Raw genomic sequence first — 13,261 nt, 5'->3', positions numbered from 1 at the left:
CAATGTAAGTCTGTTACTATGCGCCTTCCCCCAAGGTATGCGCTCTAGGTGGAGCAACCCTAAAATGTGGGTGGGCCTTGTCCAATCTGGCTCTCCCATCGACTAAAGTACTTTTGCCCCTACGCGCTTCTGAGGCTGCAATAAGTTGCCGTGTCCTGGGAAAGTTAAACATTTGCTGGTACTAATACGGTAAAATACGGGTGGGGCGGCCAACTTTTCACTGGTACATACGGGCCGTGTGGCTCAGATAGTAACGCGGCCAACCAAAAACTTGAGGTTTCCCGGTTTGAATCCAGCTTTCGACATTCTAGTCACTGCAATTGTGTCCTTGGCAAGACACTTCACCCACCTTGCTCCCAGTTTTACCCACACTTGTGTAAACGTAGCTTTTAAATGTAGGTTTTCTAAGGCGCTTTGAGTCACTAAAGAAAAAGCACTATATAAATATAATTCAGTCACTCACAAAAGTTACGTTCCAGAAAGCTATCAAATTTATTCTGGTCACTTCTATTGTAGATTTTTCATCTACAAAACCATTCTGGGTATCACTCCATCTTATCTATCTTGTCTTTTAACAAAGAAACAAGGAAGTCACAATATTCGTTCAATGAATGTTCTGCAATTTGTCGTCCCCAAAGTAAGAACTGAACTGGGCAAGAAAGCATTTACAAACCCCGTTTCCATATGAGTTGGGAAATTGTGTTAGATGTAAATATAAACGGAATACAATGATTTGCAAATCCCTTTCAACCCATATTCAATTGAATGCACTACAAAGACAAGATATTTGATGTTCAAACTCATAAACTTTATTTTTTTTTTGCAAATAATAATTAACTTAGAATTTCATGGCTGATACACGTGCCAAAGTAGTTGGGAAAGGGCATGTTTACCACTGTGTTACATGGCCTTTCCTTTTAACAACACTCAGTAAACGTTTGGGAACTGAGGAGACACATTTTTTAAGCTTCTCAGGTGGAATTATTTCCCATTCTTGCTTGATGGACAGCTTAAGTTGTTCAACAGTCCGGGGGTCTCCGTTGTGGTATTTTAGGCTTCATAATGCGCCACACATTTTCAATGGGAGACAGGTCTGGACTACAGGCAGGCCAGTCTAGTACCCGCACTCTTTTACTATGAAGCCACGTGGATGTAACACGTGGCTTGGCATTGTCTTGCTGAAATAAGCAGGGGCGTCCATGGTAACATTGCTTGGATGGCAACATATGTTGCTCCAAAACCTTTATGTACCTTTCAGCATTAATGGCGTCTTCACAGATGTGTAAGTTACCCATGTCTTGGGCACTAATACACCCCCATACCATCACAGATGCTGGCTTTTCAACTTTGCGCCTATAACAATCCGGATGGTTCTTTTCCTCTTTGGTCCGGAGGACACAACGTCCACAGTTTCCAAAAACAATTTGAAATGTGGACTCATCAGACCACAGAACACTTTTCTACTTTGTATCAGTCCATCTTAGATGAGCTCAGGCCCAGCGAAGCCGACGGCGTTTCTGGGTGTTGTTAATAAACGATTTTCGCCTTGCATAGGAGAGTTTTAATTTGCACTTACAGATGTAGCGACCAACTGTAGTTACTGACAGTGGGTTTCTGGAGTGTTCCTGAGCCCATGTGGTGATATCCTTTACACACTGATGTCGCTTGTTGATGCAGTACAGCCTGAGGGATCGAAGGTCACGGGCTTAGCTGCTTACGTGCAGTGCTTTCTCCAGATTCTCTGAACCCTTTGATGATATTACGGACCGTAGATGGTGAAACCCCTAAATTCCTTGCAATAGCTGGTTGAGAAAGCTTTTTCTTAAACTGTTCAACAATTTGCTCACGCATTTGTTGACAAAGTGGTGACCCTCGCCCCATCCTTGTTTGTGAATGACTGAGCATTTCATGGAATCTACTTTTATACCCAATCATGGCACCCACCTGTTCCCAATTTGCCTGTTCACCTGTGGGATGTTCCAAATAAGTGTTTGATGAGCATTCCTCAACTTTATCAGTATTTATTGCCACCTTTCCCAACTTCTTTGTCACGTGTTGCTGGCATCAAATTCTAAAGTTAATGATTATTTGCAAAAAAAAAAAAAGTTAATCAGTTTGAACATCAAATATGTTGTCTTTGTAGCATATTCAACTGAATATGGGTTGAAAATGATTTGCAAATCATTGTATTCCGTTTATATTTACATCTAACACAATTTCCCAACTCATATGGAAACGGGGTTTGTAGGTTTTCAGCACCGAAGGCTTGGAATAACCTACAATCGAATCTTCAATTCAAACCCTTGTTACATTAAATGAGTTTAAAACTTCTGTGAAAGGATTGCAGTCTACCTTGTCTGTATGCACATGTGTTATGTGAGCAAGTTTTAATGTTGTAAATTTGATGTTTTATGTGTTGTTTACCGTTTTTTAACGTAACCTTGCTGCTGCCCTCTTGGCCAGGTCTCCCTTGGAAAATAAATATTTGATCTCAATGGGATTTTACCTGGTTAAAGAAAGGCTAAATAAAAAAATAAAATAAATATTGGAGACAGCTGGAAACATTCATTGAGAGGAGTATAAAAGGATCACTACGCCACACTGAATTAACAATCATAATCCCGACAATGGCTTAAAACGCAAGGCGACCACACAATATCCGCCATGTTTGGACATCCTAGGACGTCCAATGCATACATTTTGGCTGAACAGTGAAGTCATCATTGAACTATGCGGCTATTTCATAAAAATAGTGTAGATCAAATGAAAGAAAGACAAATAAGTGATATTCAACAATCGCTGTATGGCCTAGTGGTTAGAGTGTCCGCCCTGAGATAGGTAGGTTGTGAGTTAAAACCCCGGCTGAGTCATACCAAAGACTATAAAAATGGCACCCATTACCTCCTTGATTGGCACTCAGCATCAAGGGTTGGAATTGGGGGATAAATCACCAAAAATTATTCCCGGGCTGCTGCCCACTGCTCCCCTCACCTCCCAGGGGTGAACAAGGGGATGGGTCAAATGCAGAGGACAAATTTCACCACACTTAGTGTGTGTGTGTGTGTGTGTGTGTGTGTGACAATCATTGGTACTTTAACTTTAACTTAAAAAGAATCTAGCAGGCAGAATAACAAAAATATTTATTCAATTTGATAGTTTTTTTTTTGGCACTTAATGTCAAACTGATAGCTGTTACTCTCCGACTTGCACACATACACACCGAGGATGGATGGATGGATATTTGTCATTGCACAAGTACAACAAAATGTTTTTTTCAGCACAAACCCGTTCAAGATTAGACAAACAAACATTGTACAGGGTTACAGAACAGGAACACTGATGGGTCGTCTCTACGGCGCCTCATAAAAGGTGGGGAAAAGGTATACGTTGGGGAAGGATGAGTAAAAAAAGTCAATCTCAGACTGTGCTCCTGAGAGGGCCTAGTCTGGAGTGAGAAAAAAAACTCCATAGCAAAGCACATATACATATTACAACATACAACTCGAAACTTTAACTTGCAGCCTTCAGGCACTTGTGTCTTTTATGTGGGGTGGCCGTGTCCGGAGGCTGGTTGGCAGAATACGAAGTAGAGATAAAGCACGTAGAAAAACGTTTAAGCGCTAACAGGAGAATAGGGATTAGGTGAACGTTGTGGGTTTTCAATGTAAGCCAAGATAGACATAACAGCTTTGTGCCTATCTTATCTTGTAGTTATCCTATCTTGTTATGATAATGTTTTTCTGTGAATGTTCCTACCAGAAGACATCAGAGTACTTGGTTTCTAAACCTTTCAATGGCAAGGCGTGTCTGATCCGCTACCAAGAAAAGTGGTCCAGAGCAGAGGTACTGAATGCCTGTTTTTCTTACCACGTTTGCCTAAATTTAACAGCAAAGAACGATAAAAATAGACATGGCATTTACACAAAAGATGTTTGTTCACTTCATTAATTATGTCCAATGTGAAAACTGAATTTGTTTAGTCATTTGCGCTTCATGTTTTCAGATCACCAACCTTCATGGCAACAGGGTAGTGGAAGTTTCCTTGGTTGATCTGGGTGTCCCAGCAACTGTCGAGATCACTGAACTCCGAGAAATCCCCCCTCTTTTCATTCAGGACTTCACCGTCATTCCACCACTGGTTTGTTTATTTGCAGGAATATATTTTGTAACCCGGAAAATATAATGAATATGTGTGCTTTGATTTGTTCAGGCGATCAAATGTCGTCTGGCTGACGTAACCATTCCAGCGGGAGACTGGAGCCCAGATGCTGTTTTATGGTTGAAGAATGCCATCCTTGGTGTCACAGATTGCAAAATGAAGGTAATTTAGTGTCATTTGTTAGCTGGCAGTGGGTGAAATATGATGAGGGATGACGTGACACTTTGTCATGGAATATGCTGTATGTGTATTGACTGCTTTCACCTGTTTCAGATCTGTAAATTAGAAGAGCACAAAGGGGAGAAATTGGTCCACATATACCTCTTTGTGGGTCCTGGCAGTGAAGACGTGAACAAGAGCATTAACCATCAGTTGACTCGTGCACAGTTGTTGCAGAAACTACCCAGCAAGAAAAAATTCATAGACACTGGTATCGTACATTACACATTAGAGATCTACTGATTATTGGCGCCGATATTTGTTATTTTGAAGTATATCGTATCGGCCTCTTTTTATCAGTAGCTGTCTTTTTTTTCTTCTGTTTAGCTTTCAAAACTTCTCATATTTTGCTGGGAAATCCAGTTTTTCTCTTTTTTTTCCCCTGATGTCTTACTGGTTCTGTGATTCAATCAAATAACGCGACATACATGGATACATTCATGGATACATACATTAAGATGACAGAAAATATATTCCTGCCAAAAATCCCAACTTTGTCTAACTATTGACGAATGGGAGACTTATTATATAGGTAAAGAAGAAGAGGCAGCATTCTTATATTTTATAACATCTAGGTAGAAATATCAGCCAGCTTGAAAAATGTGTAAGTTAAAGCTACATGAAGGAGCCCAGATTTTTTTTATTTAAATGTTTTCAGTATTCCAGGGTTTTCTCATGAGAAAATGTTACAATGCATTAAATCCTTAAACTGTTATAAAATTAAATAGATGGCAAGTTATCGTGATGGACAGAAATCCCATATTTTTACTACCGTATTTTTGGGACCATAAAGCGCACTTATCCTTTCATTTTCTCAAAAATTGACTGTGCGCCTTATAACCTGGTGCGCTTAATGTGCAGATAAATTCTAGTTGTGCTTACCGACCTTGAAGCTATTTTATTTGGTACATGGTGTAATGATACGCGTGACCAGTAAATGGCAGTCACTCATAAAAGGTACCAAAGTCTTGTATAAAGAGTATGGACTACTAAACGACAGGTGCCATGTTTGCTATCAAGGAAGTGTGCGGCCCGGCCCAAAGGCATGCATTGAGTCATTCTGACGTTAGTTTTCCTGCCAAAATAAACCAAAATAATAAGTTTAAATGTAGTTCTAAATACACTCCAGCTCATAAACCTGCTATAAAACATGCTTTTATTTCGTGAAAGTATAATTTTGGGGCAATTTTGCGTCCGTTTTTGATTGTTTTTGATACACTGCACCGCTATATTCATGCAGTGTTTAGTGGCCAGCGGCTCTAAAACACGCTCCCGCCGAAATTCTCATGTACACTCCTGTGAAATGTATATTAGAAAACACAACGTCCAAAAATAACCGTATTACCCTCATTTTGCCAAAATCCAAATTAGCCTTGTACCAACAATTACGGCGATATGATGACTTTTGTGTGAATGTCAACTGTGGTATCTGCCTCCAATGTATTGTTTGTATTTACTGCGCTATATATGCCTGTGCTTCGTTTGCTTTTTTGAATATATTTAATAGGTTTTGCTGTAGCGTGTCATGGCTTCCTGGTTTTATTATCACCATATTAACTTGAATACTGAACTAAAGGCCTACTGAAACCCACTACTACCAACCACGCAGTCTGATAGTTTATATATCAATGATGAAATTTTAACATTGCAACACATGCCAATACGGCCGGGTTAACTTATAAAGTGCGTTTTTAAAATTCCCGCCACACTTCCGGTTGGAAAAACTCCTTTGGATATGATTTATGCGCGTGACGTCACAAAAGCAACGGAAGTGGTTGGACCCCATCGGACCCGATAGAAAAGCCTCTTGTTTTCTCCGACAAAATTCCACAGTATTCTGGACATCTGTGTTGGTGAATCTTTTTCAATTTGTTTAATGAACAATGGAGACTGCAAAGAAGAACGTTGTAGGTGGGATCGATCGGTGTCTTAGCGGCTAAGTACAATACTGTAATATCTGTGATATTTGCATTAGTGTACTGTGTCTTTAAGGGTTTGGGGAACGCGCATGCGCGAGTGAGTTGGCGGAGAACTTGAGTGTGTGTGAGCGTGAGTGTTGGCTAACAGCAGCTCGTGTATGTGTGTGCGTTACTTTTTGAACTACAACCAGTTACCGCTTGTTAATAAAGCGATTGAGCAGCGCATCCTCATCTGTGTGACTCCTTCTCCACTGCGGGGCATTACAATACTTACAGCAACACAACAAGGACTACTTACCCTGACGCCTAGCCGATGCTTGCCGCCAAACCCACGGATGAAGTCCTTCGTCGCGCCGTTGATCGCTGGAATGCAGGTGAGCACGGCTGTTGATGAGCAGATGAGGGCTGGCTGGCGTAGGTGGAGCGCTAATGTTTGATCATAGTTCTGTGAGGTCCGGTTGCTAAGTTGCTAAATTAGCCTTAGCGTCGTTAGCAACAGCATAGTTAAGCCTTACCAGGCTGAGAATTTTTAACCGTGTATTTACATGTTCATGGTTTAATATTATTGTTGGTCTTCTGTCTATCCTTCCAGTCAGGGGTTTATTTATTTTGTTTCTATCTTCATTTGAGAACGACGCTAGCACGTTAGCTCAGTAGCTAAGTGTGTCACCGATGTATTGTCTTGGAGATAAAAGTCACTTTAAATGTCCATTTCGCGTGCTCGACTCTGATTTTCAAGAGGATATAGTATCCGAGGTGGTTCAAAATACAAATCCGTGATCCACAATAGAAAAAGGAGAGTGTGGAATCCAATGAGCCAGCTTGTACCTAAGTTACGGTCAGAGCGAAAAAAGATACGTCCATCACTGCCTCTCAAGTCCTTCACTGTAACGTTCCTCATCTACGAATCTTTCATCCTCGCTCAAATTAATGGGGTAATCATCACTTTCTCGGTCTGAATCTCTCTCGCTCCATTGTAAACAATGGGGAATTGTGAGGAATACTAGCTCCTGTGACGTCATGCTACTTCCGGCAAGGCTTTTTTTTATCAGCGAGCAAAAGTTGCAAACTTTTTCGTCGATTTTCTCTACTAAATCCTTTCATCAAAAATATGGCAATATCGCGAAATGATCAAGTATGACACATAGAATGGATCTGCTATTCCCGTTTAAATTAAAAAAAATCATTTCAGTAGGCCTTGAACTAATGCTGCTGTTTACTGCAATATTAAATTCAAAACCCAAAACCAGTGAAGTTGGCACTTTGTGTAAATTGTAAATAAAAACTGAATGCAATGATTTGCAAATCCTTTTCAACATATATTCAATTGAATAGACTGCAAAGACAAGATACTTAATGCTCGAACTGGTAAACTTTGTTATTTTTTGCAAATATTAGCTCATTTGGAATTTGATACACATCTTTCAAAAAAGCTGGCACAAGTGGCAAAAAAAATTTAGAAAGTTGAGGAATGCTCATCAAACACTTATATGGAACATCCCACGGGTGAACAGGCTAATTGGAAACAGGTGGGTGCCATGATTGGGTAGAAAAGCAGCTTCCATGAAATGCTCAGTCATTCACAAACAAGGATTGAGCGAGGGTCACTAATTTGTGAGCAAATTGTCGAACAGTTTAAGAACAACATTTTTCAACGATACTGCATCAAAAAGCGACATCAGTGTGTAAAGGATATCACCACATGGGCTCAGGAACACTTCAGAAAACCACTGTCGGTAACTACAGTTTGTCGCTACCTGTGCAAGTTAAAGGCCTACTGAAATGACATTTTCTTATTTAAACGGGGATAGCAGATCCATTCTATGTGTCATACTTGATCATTTCGCGATATTGCCATATTTTTGCTGAAAGGATTTAGTAGAGAACATCGACGATAAAGTTTTGGTCGCTGATGAAAAAGCCTTGCCTGTACCGGAAGTAGCGTGACGTCACAGGTTGAACATTTGCACATTGTGTACACCAGCATCGAGAGCGATTCGGAGCGAGAAAGGGACGATTACCCCATTAATTTGAGCCAGGATGAAAGATTTATGGATGAGGTACGTGAGAGTGAAGGATTAGAGTGCAATGCAGGACGTATCTTTTTTCGCTTTGACCGTAACTTAGGTACAAGGGATCATTGGATTCCACACTCTCCTTTTTCTATTGTGGATCACGGATTTATATTTTAAACCACCTCGGATACTATATCCTCTTGAAAATGAGAGTCGAGAACGCAAAATGGACATTCACAGTGACTTTTATCTCCACGACAATACATCGGCGAAACACTTTAGCTGTGGAGCTAACGTGATAGCATCATGCTTAAAGGCCTACTGAAATGATTTTTTTTTAATTTAAACGGGGATTGCAGATCCATTCTATGTGTCAGACTTGATCATTTCAGTTCATGATGAGTATATCATTTCGGCCGCCATGTCTGTAATTTCCTCGTTCTTCTGCTTCGTCTCCTTGTTGTGTGCGCAGTTGTGCACTCTATAAAAGCCCTAGATGTTATGACGTCTTTGGGCAGGCAAGCTGTTTATTTTGTGGGAAAGCGGACGTGAGAACAGGCTGTCCCCACTCAGTCTCAGGTCCGCATTGAGCTGGAGGGGGCGTGGCCTCCAGCTCCGGCTGAATACCGGGAGTTTGTCGGGAGAAAATCTCTGCCGGGAGGTTGTCGGGAGAGGCGCTGAATATCGGGATTCTTCCGCTAAAAACGGGAGGGTTGGCAAGTATGGTTTTCAATCATGGACGCCAGCAGCGTGAGCGATTCGGACCGAGAAAGCGACGATTACCCCATTAATTTGAGCGAGGATGAAAGATTTGTGGATGAGGAAAGTGAGAGTGAAGGATTAGAGGGCAGTGGAGGCGATTCAGATAGGGAAGATGCTGTGAGAGGCGGGTGGGACCTAATATTCAGCTGGGAATGACTAAAACGGTAAATAAACACAAGACATTTATATACTCTATTAGCCACAACACAACCAGGCTTATATTTAATATGCCACAAATTAATCCGCATAACAAACACCTCCCCCCTCCCGTCCATATAACCCACCAATACAAATCAAACACCCGCACAACACACTCAATCCCACAGTCCAAAGTACCGTTCACCTCCGTAAAGTTCATACAGCACATATATTTCCCCAAAGTTACGTACGTGACATGCACACACGTACGGGCAAGCGATCAAATGTTTGGAAGCCAAAGCTGTACTCACGGTAGCGCGTCGGCTATCCAACTCAAAGTCCTCCTGGTTGTGTTGCTGTAGCCAGCCGCTAATACACCGCTTCCCACCTACAGCTTTCTTCTTTGCTGTCTTCATTGTTCATTAAACAAATTGCAAAAGATTCACCAACACAGATGTCCAGAATACTTTGGAATTTTGCGATGAAAACAGACGACTTAATAGCTGGCCACAATGGTGTCCCAATATGTCCGCACAATCCGTGACGTCACGCGCAAACGTCATCACACCGAGAAGTTTTCAGCAGAATATTTCGTGGGAAATTTAAAATTGCACTTTACTAATCTAACCCGGCCGTATTGGCATGTGTTGCAATGTTGAGATTTCATCATTGATATATAAACTATCAGACTGCGTGGTCGGTAGTAGTGGGTTTCAGTAGGCCTTTAAGCTGTACATCAAGCAAGAATGGGAAAGAATTCCACCTGAAAAGCTTCAAAAATGTATCTCCTCAGTTCCCAAACGTTTACTGAGTGTTGTTAAAAGGAAAGGCCATGTAACACAGTGGTAAAAATGCCCCTGTGGACAACCTTTTTGCATTGTGTTTGTGCCATTAAATTCTCAGTTAATGATTATTTGCAAAAAAAAAATAAGTTTCTCAGTTTGAACATTAAATATCTTGTCTTGCAGTATATTCAATTGAATATAAGTTGAAAAGGATTTGCAAATCATTGTATTCTATTTTTATTTACGATTTACACAACGTGCCAACGGTGGCAGAAGGGTTAGTGCGTCTGCCTCATAATACGAAGGTCCTGTGTAGTCCTGAGTTCAATCCCGGGCTCTGGATCTTTCTGTGTGGAGTTTGCATGTTCTTCCCGTGACTGCGTGGGTTCCCTCCGGGTACTCCGGGTTCCTCCCACCTCCAAAGACATGCACCTGGGGATAGGTTGATTGGCAACACTAAATTGGCCCTAGTGTGTGAATGTGAGTGTGAATGTTGTCTGTCTATCTGTGTTGGCCCTGTGATGAGGTGGCGACTTGTCCAGAGTGTACCCCGCCTTCTGCCCGATTGTAGCTGAGATAGGCTCCAGCGACCCCAAAGGGAATAAGCGGTAGAAAATGGATGGATGGATGGACAACGTGCCAACTTCACTGGTTTTGGGTTTTTTAGTTTAGCTCAGATTATTGGTGACACATGCAGAAAAGGTGCAATTTTTAAGCAAAGTTTTGTCAGGCAAAGTGTATTAACTGTCACTAAGAGTGTGATATACCGTGTTTCCTATATGTATGTATGCTTGCTTACTTTATTGGCTCTCCAGCCTTCCCAGCTCACCTTCACGTCCCATATTTTTCTCCTTTCTGGGTTGCGAGAAACAAATGCAATTTTTTCCCCGCATTTTTAGCGAGTGGCGTATCCCCACGCCGCACCACAGGGCATGTTTACTCTGCAAACACTCTTAAATTAGGATAAATGTATAATGCGGAAGTGCACTGTTGCTTTGCTGCGGCTTCAAACTGGTACGTAACATGGTGCCCTGTAGTCACGTGAGTGCCTTTTGACCAATCATTGAAGAGATTGATTGAAACCAGGTTGTCCATACTCTCTCTCTATACACGACTCTGAGATATACGTGTGGATTGCAGGTTGACGCCTGTTCAATAAATGGCGCAGTGAAGGCTAGCAGGCAAGCCCAAAACTTTAACGTTTCAATGACAAAATAGAACATTAAATACGGCACTCCAAAAATCTATCAATTGCTTTATATACGGTGTGCCTTTTGTATGAAAATAGACCCGTTCATCGGCAGTGCGCATAATAATCCTATCATTTTCCCAGGAGATTGCCCATATTTTTTGTAATGCAAATGTAGATGCTCCTCTGACCCGCATAATTAGGCACACATAATAAAGGTGTTTGTGAAATCCCCTGATGTTGTGCGGCACTAAATTAACTACAACATTAGTGCTGCATTAAACATTATGTTGCTACTGGTCTGTTTCCTCAAAAATAATGGTTAAAAAAATAACATGTTTAAATACTTTTACTGCAATTGAATATTGGCTCCAAATATTCCTTATTGGCCTCTCTCACTACTAATAATCGGTATTGGCCCTGAAAAAAATATATCGGTCGATCTCTATTATACATCCTGACAGGAATACTACCATCTGTTTAATTACAATTTCCATGTGCTTGCATTGGTTTGTCTGCAACTTCTAGAACTCAGTGCTTCTTTGAAGAGGCTGACTGTGAGCAGTCCAACTCCCCCGTGTCTTGGGCCATGTGAATCATCCTTCCCGGAGACAACTACAAGAACAATACCCCCACCGCTAGAGCTCCCCCTGGTGTGTGTCGTAGGGACGGTTTTTTGAGGATCCTAAACAATACCAATTTTTAAAAAATAATCATTCTTCTATCATCGCAAATTATGTTTTTGTCTTTCAGCCTGGTCAGAACCTCGATGTCTACGTGCCAGTGGCGTGTCATCCGAGTTATTTTGTAATACAGCCATGGCAGGACCTGCATAAACTGGGGGTCCTGATGGGAGAGATGATGCTTTACTATAACCAGACTACCATAACCTCTGCAGTCATGCAGATCAAGAAGGGCGAGATATACGCAGGCAAAATACAAAAGAAGTAGGTGTTTCACGGTCTTGTTCTGTTTTGAATACACACTCAATTTTATTCAGGATAAATGTAATGTAGTGTACATTAAACCAACAAAACAAAAAACATTTAGATATCTCAATGCATTTCAGTATTATTTTTTTCAATTGGCTGTCTTGAAAGTCAGTACTTTGTGGAAAATAAGTGTGTCATCTGTGACGACCTCCCCTAGTTGGCATCGTGTGGTGGTGAAGGGGATCTTGTCCAACGGGTTGATTACCGTCTACCTGTTGGACTACGGCAAACACGAACTCATCCTCAGTTCCCTCCTCCAGCCCTTGATTGAAGAATTCCGACAGCTGCCTTTCCAGGCCGTCACCGCACGACTGGCAGGTGGGTTGCAGCTTTTGTGGTGGACACAGAGGAAGACAGAAAAAGTGTTGGCATAAACATGCCGTGTTGAGTTTCAAGCTGCTCACACCATCCGTCCTGCAGGTGTGCCAAAGCGCCAGTGGTCAGAGGAGGCGTCCATGGTCTTCAGGAATCACATAGAGCAGCAGGCTCTTGTCGCCCAGATCGAAAGTGTGCAGGACTCGTCAGAGGCCAAGGTTGAATCTTGGGAGCGCAGTTTAACTGTTTACTTAGTGGATACAAAAATGGACTCGAAGGATGTTTGGATCCACAGCCTAATGGCTGACTTGTACTGTTAGCTGTCTCCTCGCTGGAGCACCAGGAATGTTCTTGGCATCATCATCTTTCATCAGTTTGGTTTTGTGTTGCATGATGCGTGTTGTGATTTATTGTGGATTACATTTTCCTGCCTGTACATGAGAACACCTTGTTTATATTTTCTAAGACTTGTGTTTCTGGAAAACATGTTGCAAGTGCATTTTTAAAAAATGGCATAATAGTATTATGAGGTGTCATTGCACTTGATTGTCTTTCATCAACATTGAACATTGTTCTAGCTCAGTGTGAGTATTTTAAACAACCAGTACGGTATACACATTTGACACATGACGTTAAACATATTTTTATGCAGTTTTTTTTAATGATGGGAGGAAAATGAAAATATGGACTCCATCAAAGTAACTGTTTTAAGCTCCTTTGAGTTTAGTAACTGAATATAGTGAAACGTTTGACGAAGCTCTTAACTCA

At 41.3% G+C, this 13,261-nt stretch overlaps 1 protein-coding gene across 2 annotated transcripts in view; it reads left to right on the top strand.

The window, feature by feature from the left end:
* Positions 1 to 13,016, top strand: part of LOC133639366 (tudor domain-containing protein 7-like) — a 34,573-nt gene extending 21,557 nt beyond the window's left edge. For both annotated transcript variants that reach the window (XM_062032624.1, XM_062032623.1), the window contains 8 exons: positions 3,760 to 3,843; positions 4,004 to 4,138; positions 4,211 to 4,321; positions 4,433 to 4,589; positions 11,715 to 11,839; positions 11,940 to 12,133; positions 12,336 to 12,496; positions 12,599 to 13,016. In XM_062032624.1, the coding sequence (XP_061888608.1) occupies positions 3,760 to 3,843; positions 4,004 to 4,138; positions 4,211 to 4,321; positions 4,433 to 4,589; positions 11,715 to 11,839; positions 11,940 to 12,133; positions 12,336 to 12,496; positions 12,599 to 12,813 (1,182 nt within the window). In that variant the 3' untranslated portion in view covers positions 12,814 to 13,016. The remainder of the gene's footprint in view (positions 1 to 3,759; positions 3,844 to 4,003; positions 4,139 to 4,210; positions 4,322 to 4,432; positions 4,590 to 11,714; positions 11,840 to 11,939; positions 12,134 to 12,335; positions 12,497 to 12,598) is intronic.
* The last annotated feature ends 245 nt before the right edge of the window (positions 13,017 to 13,261 follow it).

This window comes from Entelurus aequoreus, linkage group LG22 (genome assembly GCF_033978785.1).
Source record: "Entelurus aequoreus isolate RoL-2023_Sb linkage group LG22, RoL_Eaeq_v1.1, whole genome shotgun sequence".
Taxonomy (NCBI): domain Eukaryota; kingdom Metazoa; phylum Chordata; class Actinopteri; order Syngnathiformes; family Syngnathidae; genus Entelurus; species Entelurus aequoreus.
Note: the sequence above shows the minus strand (reverse complement) of the source record. Positions and strands in the feature narration are given on the sequence as shown.